The 16650-nt window shown below is 36.6% G+C and overlaps 1 protein-coding gene across 5 annotated transcripts in view; it reads right to left on the reverse strand.

The window, feature by feature from the left end:
• The window catches only part of LRRC36 (leucine rich repeat containing 36), a 55618-nt gene that overhangs the window by 34850 nt on the left and 4118 nt on the right, over positions 1 to 16650 (reverse strand). For all 5 annotated transcript variants that reach the window (XM_074202498.1, XM_074202461.1, XM_074202472.1 and 2 more), the window contains exons 3-5: positions 10521 to 10713; positions 9684 to 9783; positions 4728 to 4810 (exon numbers count right to left, since the gene is read on the reverse strand). In XM_074202498.1, the coding sequence (XP_074058599.1) occupies positions 4728 to 4810; positions 9684 to 9783; positions 10521 to 10545 (208 nt within the window). In that variant the 5' untranslated portion in view covers positions 10546 to 10713. The remainder of the gene's footprint in view (positions 1 to 4727; positions 4811 to 9683; positions 9784 to 10520; positions 10714 to 16650) is intronic.

The following is a 16650-nucleotide window of genomic DNA, read 5'->3' on the forward strand; positions in this document are numbered from 1 at the left end:
GAACATAGAACAACTTGATTGGTTTAAGACTGCAAAAGGAGTATGGCAACTTATATGCATAATACTTCTAGCAAAATGTCAGGCTGGATGAATCAAAACCCAGAATTAAGGTTGCTGGGAGAAGTATCAAAAATTCAAATATGAAGACAATACTACTCTGACAGCAGAAAGTGAAGAATTTAAGAAAGCATCTAGATGAAGATAAAAGAGGAGAATATAAAAGCTGGCTAAAAGCCTAACAATAAAAAACAACAACCTATGACCTTGACAACTGGTCCCATCACACCTTAGCAAACTGGAGAAGAAATGGAAGCAGGCTCAGATATTATATTCTTGGGCTCAAAGATCCCTGCAGACAGTGACTGCAGTCATTTAGTAGCAGTTGGTCCTGAGTGATTGGAGAGCATTTTTCTGAAGGAATGGGCAATGGCCTCCACTGTGCCTTTAGTCAATCAAAAAGAAGTAGGGTTCAGATCCCCAGATTCAGTGTGACAGAGATGGGAACCATGAGGCATTCAGCATGTTAACTTGATATGCCAGGGAATTTGGCAGGAGCCCTGGAGAGAATTCTCTTTTCATTGTGAAGGGCAATGTCACCCAGAGAGAGGTTCACCCCTAGAGGGGGGGACCCATGCCTTGGAAAGTATAAGTTCTAGCTGTATCTATTGAGATCAAATTCTAGGAAATGTAGTAACAGTAGAGCAGCATAGCCCTATGAATGGCAAGCTGATATTGTCCTCGTCTTGAAGCTATTGCCAATTGTGTCACAGTGATGAGTAGCTCACAATTCAAAGTTGGAAAGTTTAAGAAGAGAGATCATACCGATAACTCACCCAAAAAAGAAACAGGTTAGGATGTACTTGATTGTCACATTGTTATCACAAAGCACAGGCTAGTGCTTTCCTAGCCTTGATGATATGCCATAGTGCCTGACTGATATAGGAAGAATTGAAACCATTTAAGGCTAAGAGACTCTTGCACCAATCTCCAATAATCCTGTTTCCTATAAATCAGGCCCTGGGATGGAACAATTCTGGTAAAGGCAAGTGAGAAGGATGCCTTGTACAGCATTCTCCTCATTATAATAAACATAATTTTTGCAACCCACACCTCCAATCATTTGGTAGGTTAGTGTCCTCTTTGTTACTCAAAGATTAGCAGTAGTAGTAGTAGTAGTAGTAGTAGTAGTAGTAGTAGTAGTAATTTGAAATTAAAATTAAAAGATTTTTTTTCACTGAAAGGAAAGCTATTGCAAATCTGGTTAGTACACTAAAAAGCAGAGACTTTACCTTCCTGATAAAGGTCTGTATAGTTAAAGCTATGGTTTTTCTCATATGGCAGTGAGAGCTGAACTATAAGAAAAGCTGAGGACTACAGAAATGATGTTTTTGAATTGTGATCCTGAAGAACACTTTTAGGAGTCCCTTGGACAGAGGAGTTCAAATAAGTCAGACTTACAGCAACTAATTTAGATGATTTACTGGAAGGTCAAATACTGAATCTGAAACTTAAATACTTTGGCCACACAAAGAAAAGACAGGATTCATTGGAAAAGACCTGATGTTGGGAAAAGCTGAAGGCAAAAGAAAGGGAGGGGAAGAGGATGAGATGGATAAATGGTGCCATAGAAACAACATGAACTTAAACAGATTTTGAGAGAGAATGAAAGAAAGAAGGACTTGGCATGCTATGGTACCTGGAGTCACAAAATGTTGGATATTTGAACAACTGAACCAAAACAATAGACAATGATACAGTTAGATAGATTCAAACTTATCAAATAGAAAACTCAATGATTAGTTGTTTGAAATCAACTTAGCAATGGGGTCCCCCAGGAATAAATATATTATATATATATATATATATATATGTTATATATATATTATATATTTTATATACATATATACTTAATTTTGTGCTATTGTTTAGAATTTTTTATCAATAACTTTGATAAGGGATAGATGCTACACTCAATTAAATTTACAGATCACTGTAAGCTGGGAAGGAAACTAACAGAATCAGGATCCAAAAAAATTTTGACAGATAATGATAGTGATAATGATGATGACAGCTAACATTTATATAATGCTTTAAGGTTTACAAAGTGTTTTACAAATGTCTCATTCAGTCCTTACAAAAACTCTGTGACAAATGTTATTTCCATTTCACAGATGAGGAAATTGAGGAAGTCAGACTTTAAGAGACTTGTCTAGGGTCACAAAGTTATTAATAAGCTTATAAGGCTGGATTTGAACTTGTCTTTCTGTTTTTGGGTCCAGCTTTCTATCCACTACACCACCTGAACCAAATCTAATAAAATGAATTCAGGAGGATAAATATAAAGTTTAGCGATTTTGGCTTTTAAAAAAAATCAACTTGATGTATAAAGGATAGGGAGAACAGTTGATCTGAAAACTATCCAGGGTTTTAGTGAACTACAAACTCAATATAAGTCAGCTGAGTGCTGTGGCAGCCCCCCCCCAAAAAAAAAGCAATAGGATTTTGAGTTGTATTAAATGGAGCAAAGCCTCAAGAAATTAGCTGATAATTGCTTTGGTCAGACTGCATCTACATTATGGTGTTTAGCTGTAGGTGTCTCATTTAGGAAAAATGTTGATAAGCCTGAGAGCAAGCAGAAAAGGGAAGAGGACCAGAGATTTAGTACTAGAAAGAACCTTTGAAGGCTTTCCCATCAGTGACTTGTTTAGGATTACAAATCTAGTAAAATCCCATATTGGATAGGATCTGAACCTTGGTCTTTCTGAGCCCTATCCACTACGCAGGCTACTTTTCACAATAAAGATGGAACCCATGTCCTGTAAAGCTTTGTTCGAGGAACTGTAACTGATCAACCTGAAGAAAAGATTGAAGGGGATCATGACAGCCCTTTTCAAATATCTAAATGATTGTCATGTGGAATAAATGGTAAACTTGATCTCTCTGACCCTGGAGGGCAGAACAACAAAAAACCAGGAGAAATGGCAGACTTTAGTCTGGATATAGGCAAGGCTGCCCAACAATTCAAGATGATCAGAGTGGAAAAGGCTGCCTCAAGTATGGGCACGGTCATTGCAAGAAGGTAGATGACCATTGGTCAAGCTGTATCACTAGACTGAGGTACCTTTCAGCTCTCAAAATCTGAGATTCTATGGTTTCCTAAGTTGACAAGTTGAGAAATCAGTAGGTAATGGGGAATAACTAAATGTTTTAAATGCCAATCTAAGAACACACAATAGGCACACCTGTTGATGTCAGAATTCAGTTAGGGAACTACTTCTAGTAATCCAGGTAAGAATCACTAAGGACCTGAATGAATAGAGGGGCACTGATACAAGATCCTGCAAAGAAAAAACCAACTTTGTTGTAAAAACTAAGTTGATATAAAAGTAAAGAAGTTGGGGCAAGCCACTTAACCCCATTAAGGGCAAGCCACTTAACCCCATTTGCCCTGCAAAAACCTAAAAAAAAAAAAAGTAAAGAACTTGGAGGAATAAAAACATCTCCAGTCATGGAAAGCAGGAAAAATTGGGATTAGTATGGGTTGAGAAAAAAAAATTTTTTTTTAGGTTTTTGCAAGGCAAATAGGGTTAAGTGGCTTGCCCAAGGTCACACAGCTAGGTAATTATTAAGTGTCTGAGACCAGATTTGAACCCAGGTACTCCTGACTCCAGGGCCAGTGCTTTATCTACTGCGCCACCTAGCCGCCCGGGTTGAGAAAAATTAATTGAATTTTATGTACATTGAACCCCAAAGTGCTAATAGGATATTGAATTATAAATGTCCAGTTGGGAATGTGGTACTAAAGCTCAGGAGAGATATCAGGACTTGGGAGATTGGAAATCATCCACATAGAATTACAGTTGAAGTTTCAAGAGGATATAGAGAAAAGAGATTTGAAAATCAGTTTTTGGGACATTCACATTGAGGGACAGGGAGAAAGGACAGAATCAGTAAAGGAGATAAAAATAACTGAGCCTTTTAGGAAAAAAAACAGGAGGTTAACCAGGATCACATAGTTTCCTTATTCAGTATATAAAATAAAACTATGAAAAAAACTGGATTAACAGGAACCATTCTCCTTATAATGCTCTGTTTACTCTATGACATGGCAGTAATAGTTTATAACTTTGTTAGTCACATCTGATTACCAATAGTGCTTACGGTGAGCCTACTCCAGGGATTTGACACAAATATGATTTTCAGTGGAAAGAAAACCTTTCAAAGCAGCAATGTGAATTTGTTTCAAAAACATAAAAAGCCTCTCAGGGCCTCTAGAAAGGGCACTTTGTCCAGTAAAGCAATTACTTCCCAGTCACTTGAGCACTTTAGAATGATTCAGTAACTCATAGAGGAAATTTCTGAGAGCAGAAGTTTAGCTCAGCCCAGTAAAAGCAGCTACACTTATGCCTTAATATATATAGAAATCTATTTTCCAGAGCTCATGTGCACTAAGATTTTTCCACACAGGAACCTAAAAGCATAAGGGCGATGTAATATCAGAGCACGATTTATCTTTGAATAAAATATTGTGAATTTGAAATCAAAATTACACAATAAGATCCCTTCTTTAGTTCACAGACTTCAATTCATGGACATTTCCCTGGACAAATAAGCAATAAGGAAAATCAAAAATATCCAGAAGACTAAGAATTTCAGGCATTTCAAATCCAAATGGCTATTTAAACTAAATAAAGTCTATTACTTTTTGACTTCAGAGAGGAACGTACCTATTTCAATTCTGTTATCAGTATCTGTTTCAAGTTCTGATGGTGACCTTTCATCCATCACACAATTTTTCAAGATCTTCTCCCTAGAGTTGCCATATATAAAAAAATCATAAAAGAGGTTTCTAATGTAAAAAAGAAATTCTAATATGAATTCATGATGACCAAGCCTTAGAAAACTCATTCTCACTCATCAAATATAATTCAGTTAGTCATCAAATATTATTTCTACCTCCCTAACATCTTTTACATTTATTCCTTTCTCTATCCCCCCATACAAACAGAATTTTTAGACTATCAATACCTCCAAAATTGGTTTCCTTGCCTCAGTCTTCCCCCTTTCAATCCATACTCCATCTAGTTGCCAGTGGTTTTGTTTTAATTTTTTTTTAAATTTAAGGCAATGGGATTAAGTGACTTGCCCAAGGTCACACAGTTAGGTAATTATTAAGTGTCTGAGGCTGGATTTGAACTCAGGTACTCCTGACTCCAGGGCCACAGGTCCACTTATATTCCCTACTCAATAAACTCCAGTGGCTTTCTACTACTTCTAATATGTTATTTAGATCTCTTTGTTATTGAGTCATTTTTCAGTCACGTATGACTCCTTATGATTCCATTTGGAGTTTTCTTGACAAAGATACTGGAGGAATATTTGCTATATCTTTCTCTAGTTCATTTTTACAGATGAGAAACTAAGGCAATCAGGGTGAAGTGACTTGCCCAGAGTCGGACAGCTAGTGTCTGAGAACAATTTAAATTCAGGAAGACAAACCTTCCTGTCTCCAGGTCTAACACTCTATGCACCGTGGTACCACTTGGTACTCCTATTGATTTCTTTACTTTTTTTTTTTAAAAGGTTTTTGCAAGGCCAATGGGGTTAAGTGGCTTGCCCAAGGCCACGCAGCTAGGTCATTATTAAGTGTCTGAGTCTGAATTTGATCTCAGGTCCTCCTGACTCCAGGGCTGGTGCTCTATCCACTGCACCACCTAGCCACCCCTCCTATTGATTTAAGAGCAAATATAAATTCTCTTTGGTCTTTAAAAATCTTCTCAACCTGGCCTAATCTGCCTCTCCACATTTATGACACATTACAACTTTCCTTTCCACATAACAACTTTCCTCATCTTGGTTTCGATATATTGTGCATTTGCTTCACCCCACTGGTTATGACATGGAAGGGACAACTGTACTTTCTCTCAACTATTCCCACAAATTCTGCAGAACAGCCAAACCCATCTGCTTGCTGTTCTCATCTGACACTTCCTGGCTTGTCTTTATGTCTTGACATGAATTATTTCCCAAGCCTGGAATGTCCTTCTTCCAAACCTCAACCTCTTGAAAGAAATATGGTTTCCTTCAAGACTCAGTTCAAGGGTCATCTTCTGTGCAAGATACACCTTGATGAATATATTTTATACACATACACACACACACACATACACATACAACCTCATTGTAGAGGTAGAACCAAGAGGTGATGAGGATATGAACTAGAATGATGTCCTCAGAGCTGGAGGAGAGGGGATGGATGGATGGATAAATGGATGGATGGATGGATGGATGGATGGATGGATGGATGGATGGATGGATGGATGGATGGATGAATGGATGGATGGGAAAGATGCTGTGGAAGCAGAATAATAAGTCTTGGAACTACAGATTGACTGACAGAGTGAGGGAGTGGGAGGAGTGGAGGAAGCCTCTGGTATGGCAAACCTGAGGGACTGGAAGGATGGGGGTCCCTCAACAGAAATATGGAAGTTGGGAAGGGGGCAGTTACCCTATGTAGTATGGGTAGTGCAAGTGGGTGGCATAATCAGGGTTCAAAGCATCAAAGTCTCTAGGCCTCTTTCCTCTTCACCATGGTTCCATTAGAAAGATAGTAATATCACAAGACAAAGGTTCTAAAAGAATGTGTATAACTAGGATACATTTAGGTTATAGAAAGAAAAAAGAATTATTATCTAAGAACTGAAATATTACCCAAAGAAAAGCTAGTTTATAGTCATTAGTTTAAAGAAAAACAGAGAAAGAAAAGATTTTTTCCTTCATGAACAAATATACTTTACTTAAGAGCATGGGCAAAGTTATGAAACTAGTATTTGCATTAATAGCATTTGGCCAAGGATATAATCATGCTGTAGTATTTGGGGAGCATTATCCATTTGTGGATATTAAGACTTAGAGGGGCAGCTAGGTAGAGCAGTGGATAGAGCACAGCTCTAGAGTACAGAGGACCCAAGTTCAAATCTGACCTCAGACACTTAATAATTACTTAACTGTATGACCTTGGGCAAGTCACTTAAACCTGTTGCATTGCAAAAAAAAGAAAGAAAAAAGACTTACAAAGAAAGTCTCCCTACCACCAGTTGCATTTCTATGTATACCATGAATATTTCTTGAGTCCATTAATAAAATATTTCTAGATATAATCCTATGTCTGAATAACATTTTTCCTTCATAATAAATGTCTTGTAATCAACTTATAATATTGTAATGAAAGTGTTTTTTTCATAATGCACAGGTATCCCTACTTCAGATAAATTTTGGATAGAAAAATTTGGATCCACAAGAGATAAATTCAAGAGATAATAAAACTTCAAATCTTTCACAAAAGGCTTCATTATAGGGTTTTATAAATGTATTCTCTTAGTACATTTAAAATGGAAGATAAGAGATAATGCACAAAATTTTTCAGGCACAAACCTATTATGTAAAGCAAGACATCTAAATTATAAAAAAAAGTTCTTAGTTTCAGAAATAGACAAAAGATGATTTGTTTTGTTTTTGCAAGGTAATGGGGTTAAGTGACTTGCCCAAGGTCACACAGGTAATTATCTGTAAAAATCTGAGGCTGGATTTGAACTCAGACACTCCTGACCCCAGGGCCAGTACTCTATCCAATGACCACATAACTGCTCTTAAAGGCTAATATCCTATTCAGAATTTTTTTTAATTGCAATGCTCCAGACCCTAGGGCAAAACAGAAGAATGTGCAAAAGGAGAGTCCTAAATTTCATGTCCTTAGGCTGTAGAAATCTGATGAATGAGAGTTTAGCTTTCTGAATCAAACTTTATAACCATGGCAAAGGATTAAAATGTATGTGTTTTATGTGTTGGCCCCTCCCAAAAATATAACTGACAGCATTTTTTAATATAAATTTTATTCACTGATTCATCTTTGCTCAGTGATTCCTAATTTTTAACCGGCAGTGCAAATTTTTTTCCAGAGAAGAAAAACTGATAGGAGTTGTTCTCTTGGAATTTTTTTCTGCTACTTTAAATCTGAATGTTTTTTATCTATGGATCTGTCTGTTGGGCAAAACCACTAGAAACTGGGCAACAGAAATCTAGGAGATGTGATTATTTCTGATACCATCTCATTAGTTTGGGGAATCTCTCAACCAGTGTAGGTCAGCACCCTACCTCATATCTTCTCATCCCGTGCAATCTCATAAATCCACTGAGGAGAATCTACCATGCAAACTATTCCCTTCCTTTCAATTATTCATCATTATGGAAAAGCTAACTTTTAAACATCTAGATATGACCAAAAAAACCTAGTTTATCTGGCAGCAGCATATCCTATTGCCAAGAAAGCACCCAAGAGGAAAGAAAATCATATTCTGAGTCCTGACCTTACAAATATCAACTGTCTCCTAAATTGTTTTGAAGTATAATTTGAAGTATTATTCAAGCATATTTTTTAAAAAAACATTCAATTTACTAGGTCAAAAAAAAACACTTTAGTATTAAAGGCAATGGTGTTAAGTAACTTGCCCAAGGTCACACAGCTAGGTAATTAAGTGTCTGAGGGTGGATTTAAACTCAAGCCCTCCTGACTCCAGGGCTGGTGCTCTATCCACTGCACCACCTAGCTCCACTGCACCACCTAGCTCCACTGCACCACCTAGCTGCCCCTCCTAAATTTTTAAAAGCTGCTCTAAAGATTGTGTTCTTAGCTTCATTTTGGGGTACAAAATGCGTAGGACCTACCTGATCACTAACTAAAAATGAAAAAGTGTGACTGGACCATACCACCACTTTGGCTCATTATCACTTTCTTTTTCTCCTTAACATCAAACACCCAATAGAAAAGTTTACTTAAGAGTCTTGCCTGACTAAATAATAGCTCTCAACTTAGTAAAATGTTGCATATAGTTTATAGCCAAAAAGAAAGAGAACTCTGACCAGTCTTCAGGGACCTTAGCAAGTTGTACAGCACTCCCTAAGTGAAGGAAGACAATGGAGAGAATGTACTAAAACTGATTCTAAAATAATGACAATAGTTTAACTTTATGTATCGTTTTTAAACTTTACAAAGAGCTTTTACTCATAACTCTATGCAAGTGCAAACTTTCTTTATTGCTACCTTTCGTTTTTATAGTCATTTTCTCATAAAAAATCAGTTAAACAATACTACTAAATATGATGGTGAACATTACTAAATGACAGTATTGAAATGAGACTATTCCTTTTACTTTGTCCTTACAAAATTTTATTTTATTTCTTATTTTCCACTATATGACTCCAGTTGGTCGAAGTTTTTCTATATTTCTAGTCCATCAAGATGTCATGAAATGATTATGATTCTTGTTTTTCCCCTCACAGCAGCATTTGCAATCTTCTAAATCTACTCTTTCTCTATTGAGAGGAAAGAAATTTAATCACCTCTCCACTAAATAATGTATTATCAACATTTTATAGATGATGAAACTAAGGGGATGAGAAGTTAAATGACTTCCCCAAGGTAACATAGTAAGTAAGTTTCAGAACCTACATTCAAACCCTGATTTCCCTCATTCTTTCCACCACAGTATGTTACATGTGGGAAACAACTATTCAAAAAGACAGGGAGGGCTAGACATTCACGTGAAATAATTCTTTAGCTACATAAACTACATGGTTTCAGGATTTTAACAACCTATGATTTCAGCTGGGAAGCTCATCCTTACCTCTTATTTTCCACATCAAAGAGGGAATTTTCATTGCTGCCCAGGTTACTAAAATGAAGCTTGGCAGCTATTCGCTCACTGTCCCGGACTGCCCGGTCATCTAAAGATTAAAAAAAAAAAATGGTCTGAACAAGCTAATTGTTTCCTGTGGTACAAATTCTCAAAGTGTGAAAAGTGTGAGCAGAGAGGTGACAGAGCAATGCTATTATGTTGTCTCTGGGACCAGCAGAAACCCTAAGAGACACTAAGAAATATCATAGCAATGACACTTGGACAAACAACTAGTATTTTGTCCTCAGTTGAGGTATGTTATAATGACTAAAGGTCCAAAGAATCAAATGGTTTGAGCCTTGAGAGTTGAAATTAAAAGACCCTTTTTTGGAAAGAACTGGCTCAAACAAGTCTGTTTTGCCCATGTTAATAATTCAAAAATTCCTTTCCCACAAGAAGGTAAGGTAACTACTCATCAATAAACGAAAAAGGATATACAATATTGGAAAAGATCTCCAAGTTTCAGGTCTATTAGCACAAGGGTCAATTAGAAGCATTGTTTAAATTGTTTTCAATTTAAATTCTGAAGTAAACACATAAGGTCAAAGTAGGGGGAACTAAAATGGAGTAATAGATAAAAATGAAAGATTTTCATTGAAAACACTAAAAAGGTTCACAAAATATACTGTCAAAATAAAAGATCTATATAAACATTAATAATGCACTCTAACAGTTTTATACACTGGGCCAATTTCTGAGATGGTAGAAGGCACCAAGTTAACAGTAAACCTTGCTGTTTACCAAGGTCTTTGAAAAGGTAGGGGTATGGGAAGGGAAGGGTCTCACCCAGCTTCTCCAGATTTTGTAGCATGTGTACAACAAAGATTCTATAGTCTGTATCTTTCCTGACAACAGGATTGAGTCTCAAATCTAGGTCTTTTAGGCAAGGTAAAGCCTGTAGGCGGGACACCTCTGCTAATGAAGGAATATTGTTGTAATATAAATTCAGATCTTGGAGTGAAGATAAATATTCGATACCCTATTAAGGGAAAAGAAAACTGTTAAAAGATGCTTTTTTTTTTGTAGGTTTTTTGCAAGGCAAATGGGGTTAAGTGGCTTGCCCAAGGCCACACAGCTAGGTAATTATTAAGTGTCTGAGACCGGATTTGAACCCAGGTACTCCTGACTCCAGGGCCGGTGCTTTATCCACTAAAAGATGCTTTTTTGGAAGAGACTAAAAGTCCCACAGCTAAAAGTAGGAATATACTTCTATTTAGCACCCACCTGACGTATGCAGGATAAGGCATGGCTAGAATGTCATTCAGTTGTATGATGGAGCTCCTTTCTGAAGGAGCTAGACTGTAGCAAGAGCACTAGATTTGGAATCAAAGGGCCTGGTTTCAAATCTCCTCTCCACCCCTTCAGTCCCCTTGATCAGATCAATTCTCTCTAGGTCTGTTTTCTCCTATATAAAACAAGGAACTCAGGCAAAGAATTTCCTACAGTCTTCCCAGTTTTAAGTCATGATCACAGAATTTCAGGGATGGAATGGATGTCCATGACTATCTAATTCAACTCACAATGGCTCAAGAATTCCTGATACTTCATTCAGCCTTAGCCTGAAGACCTCTAAAGAAGGAGCCCCCTCCCATTTTTACACAGCTATCTTTTGTTAGGTAGTTCTTCCCTAGATGACAATTCAATTTTCTTCTAACTTTCCATTCATTGGTCTTAGTCAAGCAGAACAAGTCTCATGCCCTTTCTCTTCCAATAATTAAATTTAGCTACCAGGCAATCCCTAAGTCATTAACATGCTGAACATTCCCAGGTTTTTCAGCTTCATTTTCTTCCTATAGCATAAACTTGAAACAGTTTACTTTCTGAGGCATCTTCTAGATGGTTGCTTTTCATTCTTCCAGAATTGCACACAACACCCCCAATATACCTTGACCAGGGCAGAGGGCAGACCATGGTTTTCTCATCTGTTATATCAGAGTCTGCTGTACACATTAAGGCATCCATTCAAACCCTCACATCTTTTTTCCAAATAAATCTGTCTAGCCATAAACTTGTGAAATTGGTTTGTTTTTTTTTTTTTGTTTTTGCAAGGCAAATGGGATTAAGTGGCTTGCCCAAGGCCACACAGCTAGGTAATTATTAAGTGTCTGAGACGGGATTTGAACCCAGGTACTCCTGACTCCAGGGCCAGTGCTTTATCCACTACACCACCTAGCCACCCCGAAATTGGTTTTTTAAAGTCATGTGCAAGGTTTTAATTTCTATTTTGTTTAAAGTCAGATATGGTTATCCTATCAAAAAAGAAAATAAAATTAATCTGACCTGACCTATTCTTGATAAAGCCAATGCCAGTCATTTTCTTGATGCTCACCAACAATCCTTTAATAATGCTTCACAATCTTGCCAGGTATCAAAGTCAAACTCCCTGACCTATGGTTTACAGATTTCATTCTCTTTCCTTTTTTTGATAAATATGACATATGTGCCCTTCTTTAAAACTGCAATATCTCTCTCATCCTCTAAAATCTTTCAAGGGTCATTGGCAGTTCCTTCAAACTCATCTATGCCTAGGGGCAGCTAAGTGGCACAGTGGATAGAGCACTGGCCCTGGAGTCAGGAGGACTGGAGCTCAAATCTGGCCTCAGACACTTTTTAATTACTTTGCTGTGTGACCTTGGGCAAGTCATTTAACCCCATTGTCTTACAAAAACAAATCAATCATCTCTACCTGAACAATGTAGTTCATTTGAGCCAAGTGATCTGATTCATCAGGTACATCTATCATCAATTATTAGCCTTTAAATAGGTGACTTTCCCAGACCTGGAACACTCTCTCCTTATCTTTTTAATTCCCTAGCTGACTTCGAAGTTCAGCTCAAATACTTTCTCCTATTTTTTTTGTATTACTTGAAGTCTTTCTTATCTCCCCCCCCCCCCCCATTATGAGTGCTTTTCTTTCCCCCACTCTCTTCTAATTAGCTTGAATATATTTTGCTTCTCTAAGTATAGGTATACATGTTGTTCCCCTAGTAAAAATGGAAGTTCCTTGAGGGCAGAATTTCATTTTTACTTTTAGTATTTGTTGACTGATTTCCAATTTTTCCTTATTAGCTGTACCTTGCACATTTATGCACTGATATCTGAAGCCATAGGTTTTTATTACTTGATCTTTTCTTAGATTATTTTTTTCTGTGAACTTCTGGAATCTCCATTATCTGACTTTCTACTTTATATCTACTTAATGGGGTGTAGCTCATTGGATCTACCTAGGCAGTTTCTTGCCTCCATTTTCCTTTTTTAGGTTAAAGGCTTTTTGAATAGATAAAAAAGACACCAGGCACTGCAGATGTCTTGCCCAAGGCTCCACTCTATCTGTGAAGAGAAGATTGTCATTCCTGTCTTGTACACTGTGGTACAAAAATCCAAATTTCATTTTTGACATCTTCTTAAACATCTTCATTTCCCAAATCTATTTTTCTCTTCTTGTCCTTGCCTCTGAAGGACAGCAGTCTAAAACATCTTTATTTGTGCACCTAAGGTTTTCAATTATTTTGCCCAAGACTTCATTATCTTTGGCACTGCTTTCTAAATTCCTTCTGACAGTATCATTTGTACTTTGTGAATCATCAGAAGTTGGTAATAATCATCCATTTAGAGAAATCTTTGAAGATTCTCTGTCATATATCTTAGATATACAAGGCAAGAAGACAGTATGACTCTGTTACTTCTATCAGGTTGACAAATCGCTTCAGTCAAGCAATAAGTATTCATTAAATATGAGCCAGGCACAATGCTACTATTTATAGAAAGGTAATTCCAATTCTCAAGAGTTTAACATTTCAACGGGGGAAGACAACATATTTAAAAAAAAAAAAAAAAGGAAGCTGAGAGTGAAAAGGGATGAGGACTAGTCAAAGTTACCCATGGGATCACAGAAGATCTGGAGTGCAGTCTGGGGAGGAAACAAAGACTAGGCAGGTCTGGGTACTCTCCATAAATAGAGGTTCTTGGAGGAATTATCCCTCCAGAGGAGAGGATCTAGCAAGGAGTGGTACTTTGAGGTTTGAGAATGAAAAACTGGGGCATGGTGAAAAAAGTCTGGAGTGCAAACAGGAGAAGAAATCACCAACCACTACTCTTGTCTTCTGATCCTTAGTAGATAATTCTCACCAGAAAACCCTTGTGAATCTACTGTTTCATGCAGAAGATGATTTCTCTGCAGAATATTCATCTTCTCCTTTTCAAAAACAGCCTCATTTTTCTCTTAGCTGTTCAATAAATCTCCTTTCCTTACTTCTTATAACTTTCTTTTACCCTCCAATCTCCCAGCACAGTTCAAGCTTCACTTTTGCCTCTTCAGGTCCTCCTTGGTTTTCACACTGCTTATTCTTCTACTTTTAAAGGAACATTTTACTATGCTTGATGATCTGGAATATGGAGAGGCAGTCTTCAAAACTCATCATTTTCTCTCTTAAGAAGGGAGCTCTACCCAGTAGTACAAATAGTATGACTGTGGAAAAAATTACAATTCAAATCACTGCAAAATTAACAATGCCCTCTTTAGTTATTTAAAGTGAGAGCCTCAGGTTTGGATGATTATTAAATCAAGTTGTCTCATCTCTTTAACAAATTTTAATAACTTAACAGCTACTTTTTCTTCTCCCACAAATCTCTTATCTTTTCCTGCTTTTTCTTTAACTTGCATTTTGGGGGGGGGGGGGCTACTTTCTCCTTTCTCTTCTTATTTTTTCTTCAATCCACTTTTTCTCCTGCCCCTTCCTTTGCTCTTCCTTCTTCTCTTCCAAAGTGAACCCTTTCCTTCTTTTAAATTAGATTCTCCTTTAGCTTTCAACTTCTCAAATCTACTCAACCTTTCCCCTAAATTCAATCTCTGGCCTTCTCCACAATCCTAAAGCTCTCCAAATCACCTTTATGAATACTTCTTATTGAGTGTCAAGTCTTTCTCCTTTTCTTTCTTCTACACTATTTTCTCCTTGGAAAGGTTTAAGAATAATCTTATGAGGTTTTAAGTATTAATAATTCATCTACAAAGTATGTTTCTTCCAAGAAACTGAGAGCAATTTATAAAATCTGACATTTAAATTGAAGTGCCTTCTTGCCAGTGGTGACTATCAATTTCTCTTTTTCAATAAAGCCCAATCTCTATTTCCCATCCCAATCCTGCCTAGGGGAAGGCAAACAAAATACCTTCAACATACCTAGGTTTAACCCCAGTCACACTACTGGATTCTAAGTACTGCTCTATTTTTAGTGGAAAAGAAGTCAAAGAAAAAAAAAAAAAAAAAGTAGATTCTTTGAGAGAAGGGCATATTTTAAAAACTAGGGAATATATGGCTATATATCTCAGGATTCTGGGAGAGTTCATGCACATACAAACACATACCACATACACACAATCCTCCTGCTTTTTAAAATAAAATTTTATGCATATCTTTTGTATTTATATGGCTCAAATTTCTCCTACTATCCTTTCTCTAGTCCATATAACAATGAATATTTTTAAAAGAAACCGAAAAGGAAGAAAAGAAAGTAGCAGAACTGATCCCCACTATTATTTTAATTTTTTTGTGACTGAGATGCTCATAAAATGGTATAAAATTATTACTACATTATAACTGCATAGTTATAAAGCATATAACATGAAATAGACTTCATCTCTAATAAGGTCACTTTAGTTCCTATCTTAAGCCTTCAATCTTCCAACCTCCACTGCATCTAATATGAATAGTCCCTGAGCAATCATTACCACTAGAGGGCTAATAGCTATAGGGTTATTAACTATAAATTTAATAATTCACTAAAATGAAAAGATACAAACTTCCTAAGTCAGGACATAAATTCTTCCTGTTGTTCCTTTACCTTTTAGAATTGTTACTACCTTTTATTAGATCATTCTTGAGGTCATTATTCCTTAGATATGCCTGACTATCACTTTTGTAGTACTATTATTTCTGATGACAAACTCACCCTTCAATAAACAGTGAGAACCAAACTGGATCAACCAGTTTAAACTCACTCATTTTACAGATGGCGGAAAGTGAGGTACAGAGAGATAAAACAATTTGCCTCAGTCATGCATCTAGGGTAAAGTAGATCCAAAACTAGTAGTTTTAACATCTATCTATACACAATAAGAGATCAAAGAATCATTAGAAACCATAGGATTTCAATTTAGGGTTCAATACCATCCCTCTCATTTTACAAATAAGAAAACAAGTTTAAACAGATAGTACTTTGCAGTATTGGAATTTGAACTCAGATCCTCTGACTGCTACAGTTCCCTCCTCTGCAGACAACTGAAATTGTTTTCCAATTTCTTCAATTTTCAACTGTTTTCAATTTTTTTATAGCTGTCATATTTGAGTATCTGGGTTAGTGGGTACTTAATATAGTTTTGTTGAATAAATTAGACATTTCTGAAAAATTTTTCAAAACCTATATAAAGCCCTCCACAACTGGACACCAGTATATTTTTCTAAGTTTGTTTCACATTCTTCTTTCTTTTCAAGGAAACTAGAATACTGCTCTTCATCCTTGTGGTGACTACTACTCTTCACTCTTGTACCCCCAAATACAGTACTTCTCTGCCTCCCTTCCTTTGCTCGCATTTTCCCTGCAGCTAGAACTGTCTTTCTCCTGTTCATCTATTTTATTTCTATCCTGCCTTCAAAGCTCACTTCAAACTTTGCCTGAATCTCCTGATAAGTAATGTCCTTTCTCCTCTGACTTCTCATAGTTCATTTACTCTAAAGAGTTTTTTAGTAAAATGATTTTCCATTGTCTATCACTGCATGAGTCAGAAATTATAATTTTGCTTCTATGATCAATTGCTAAGTAAGGTTGATGCTCAATCTCAGATAGAACTTAAGATCCTTTTGATAAGTGCATTAGCAATTATTACAGTCATTTTGTTTTCCCTAAGGCAATTAAGAAAAGT

The sequence above is a fragment of the Macrotis lagotis genome, chromosome 1 (genome assembly GCF_037893015.1).
Source record: "Macrotis lagotis isolate mMagLag1 chromosome 1, bilby.v1.9.chrom.fasta, whole genome shotgun sequence".
NCBI classification, from domain to species: Eukaryota; Metazoa; Chordata; class Mammalia; order Peramelemorphia; family Peramelidae; genus Macrotis; species Macrotis lagotis.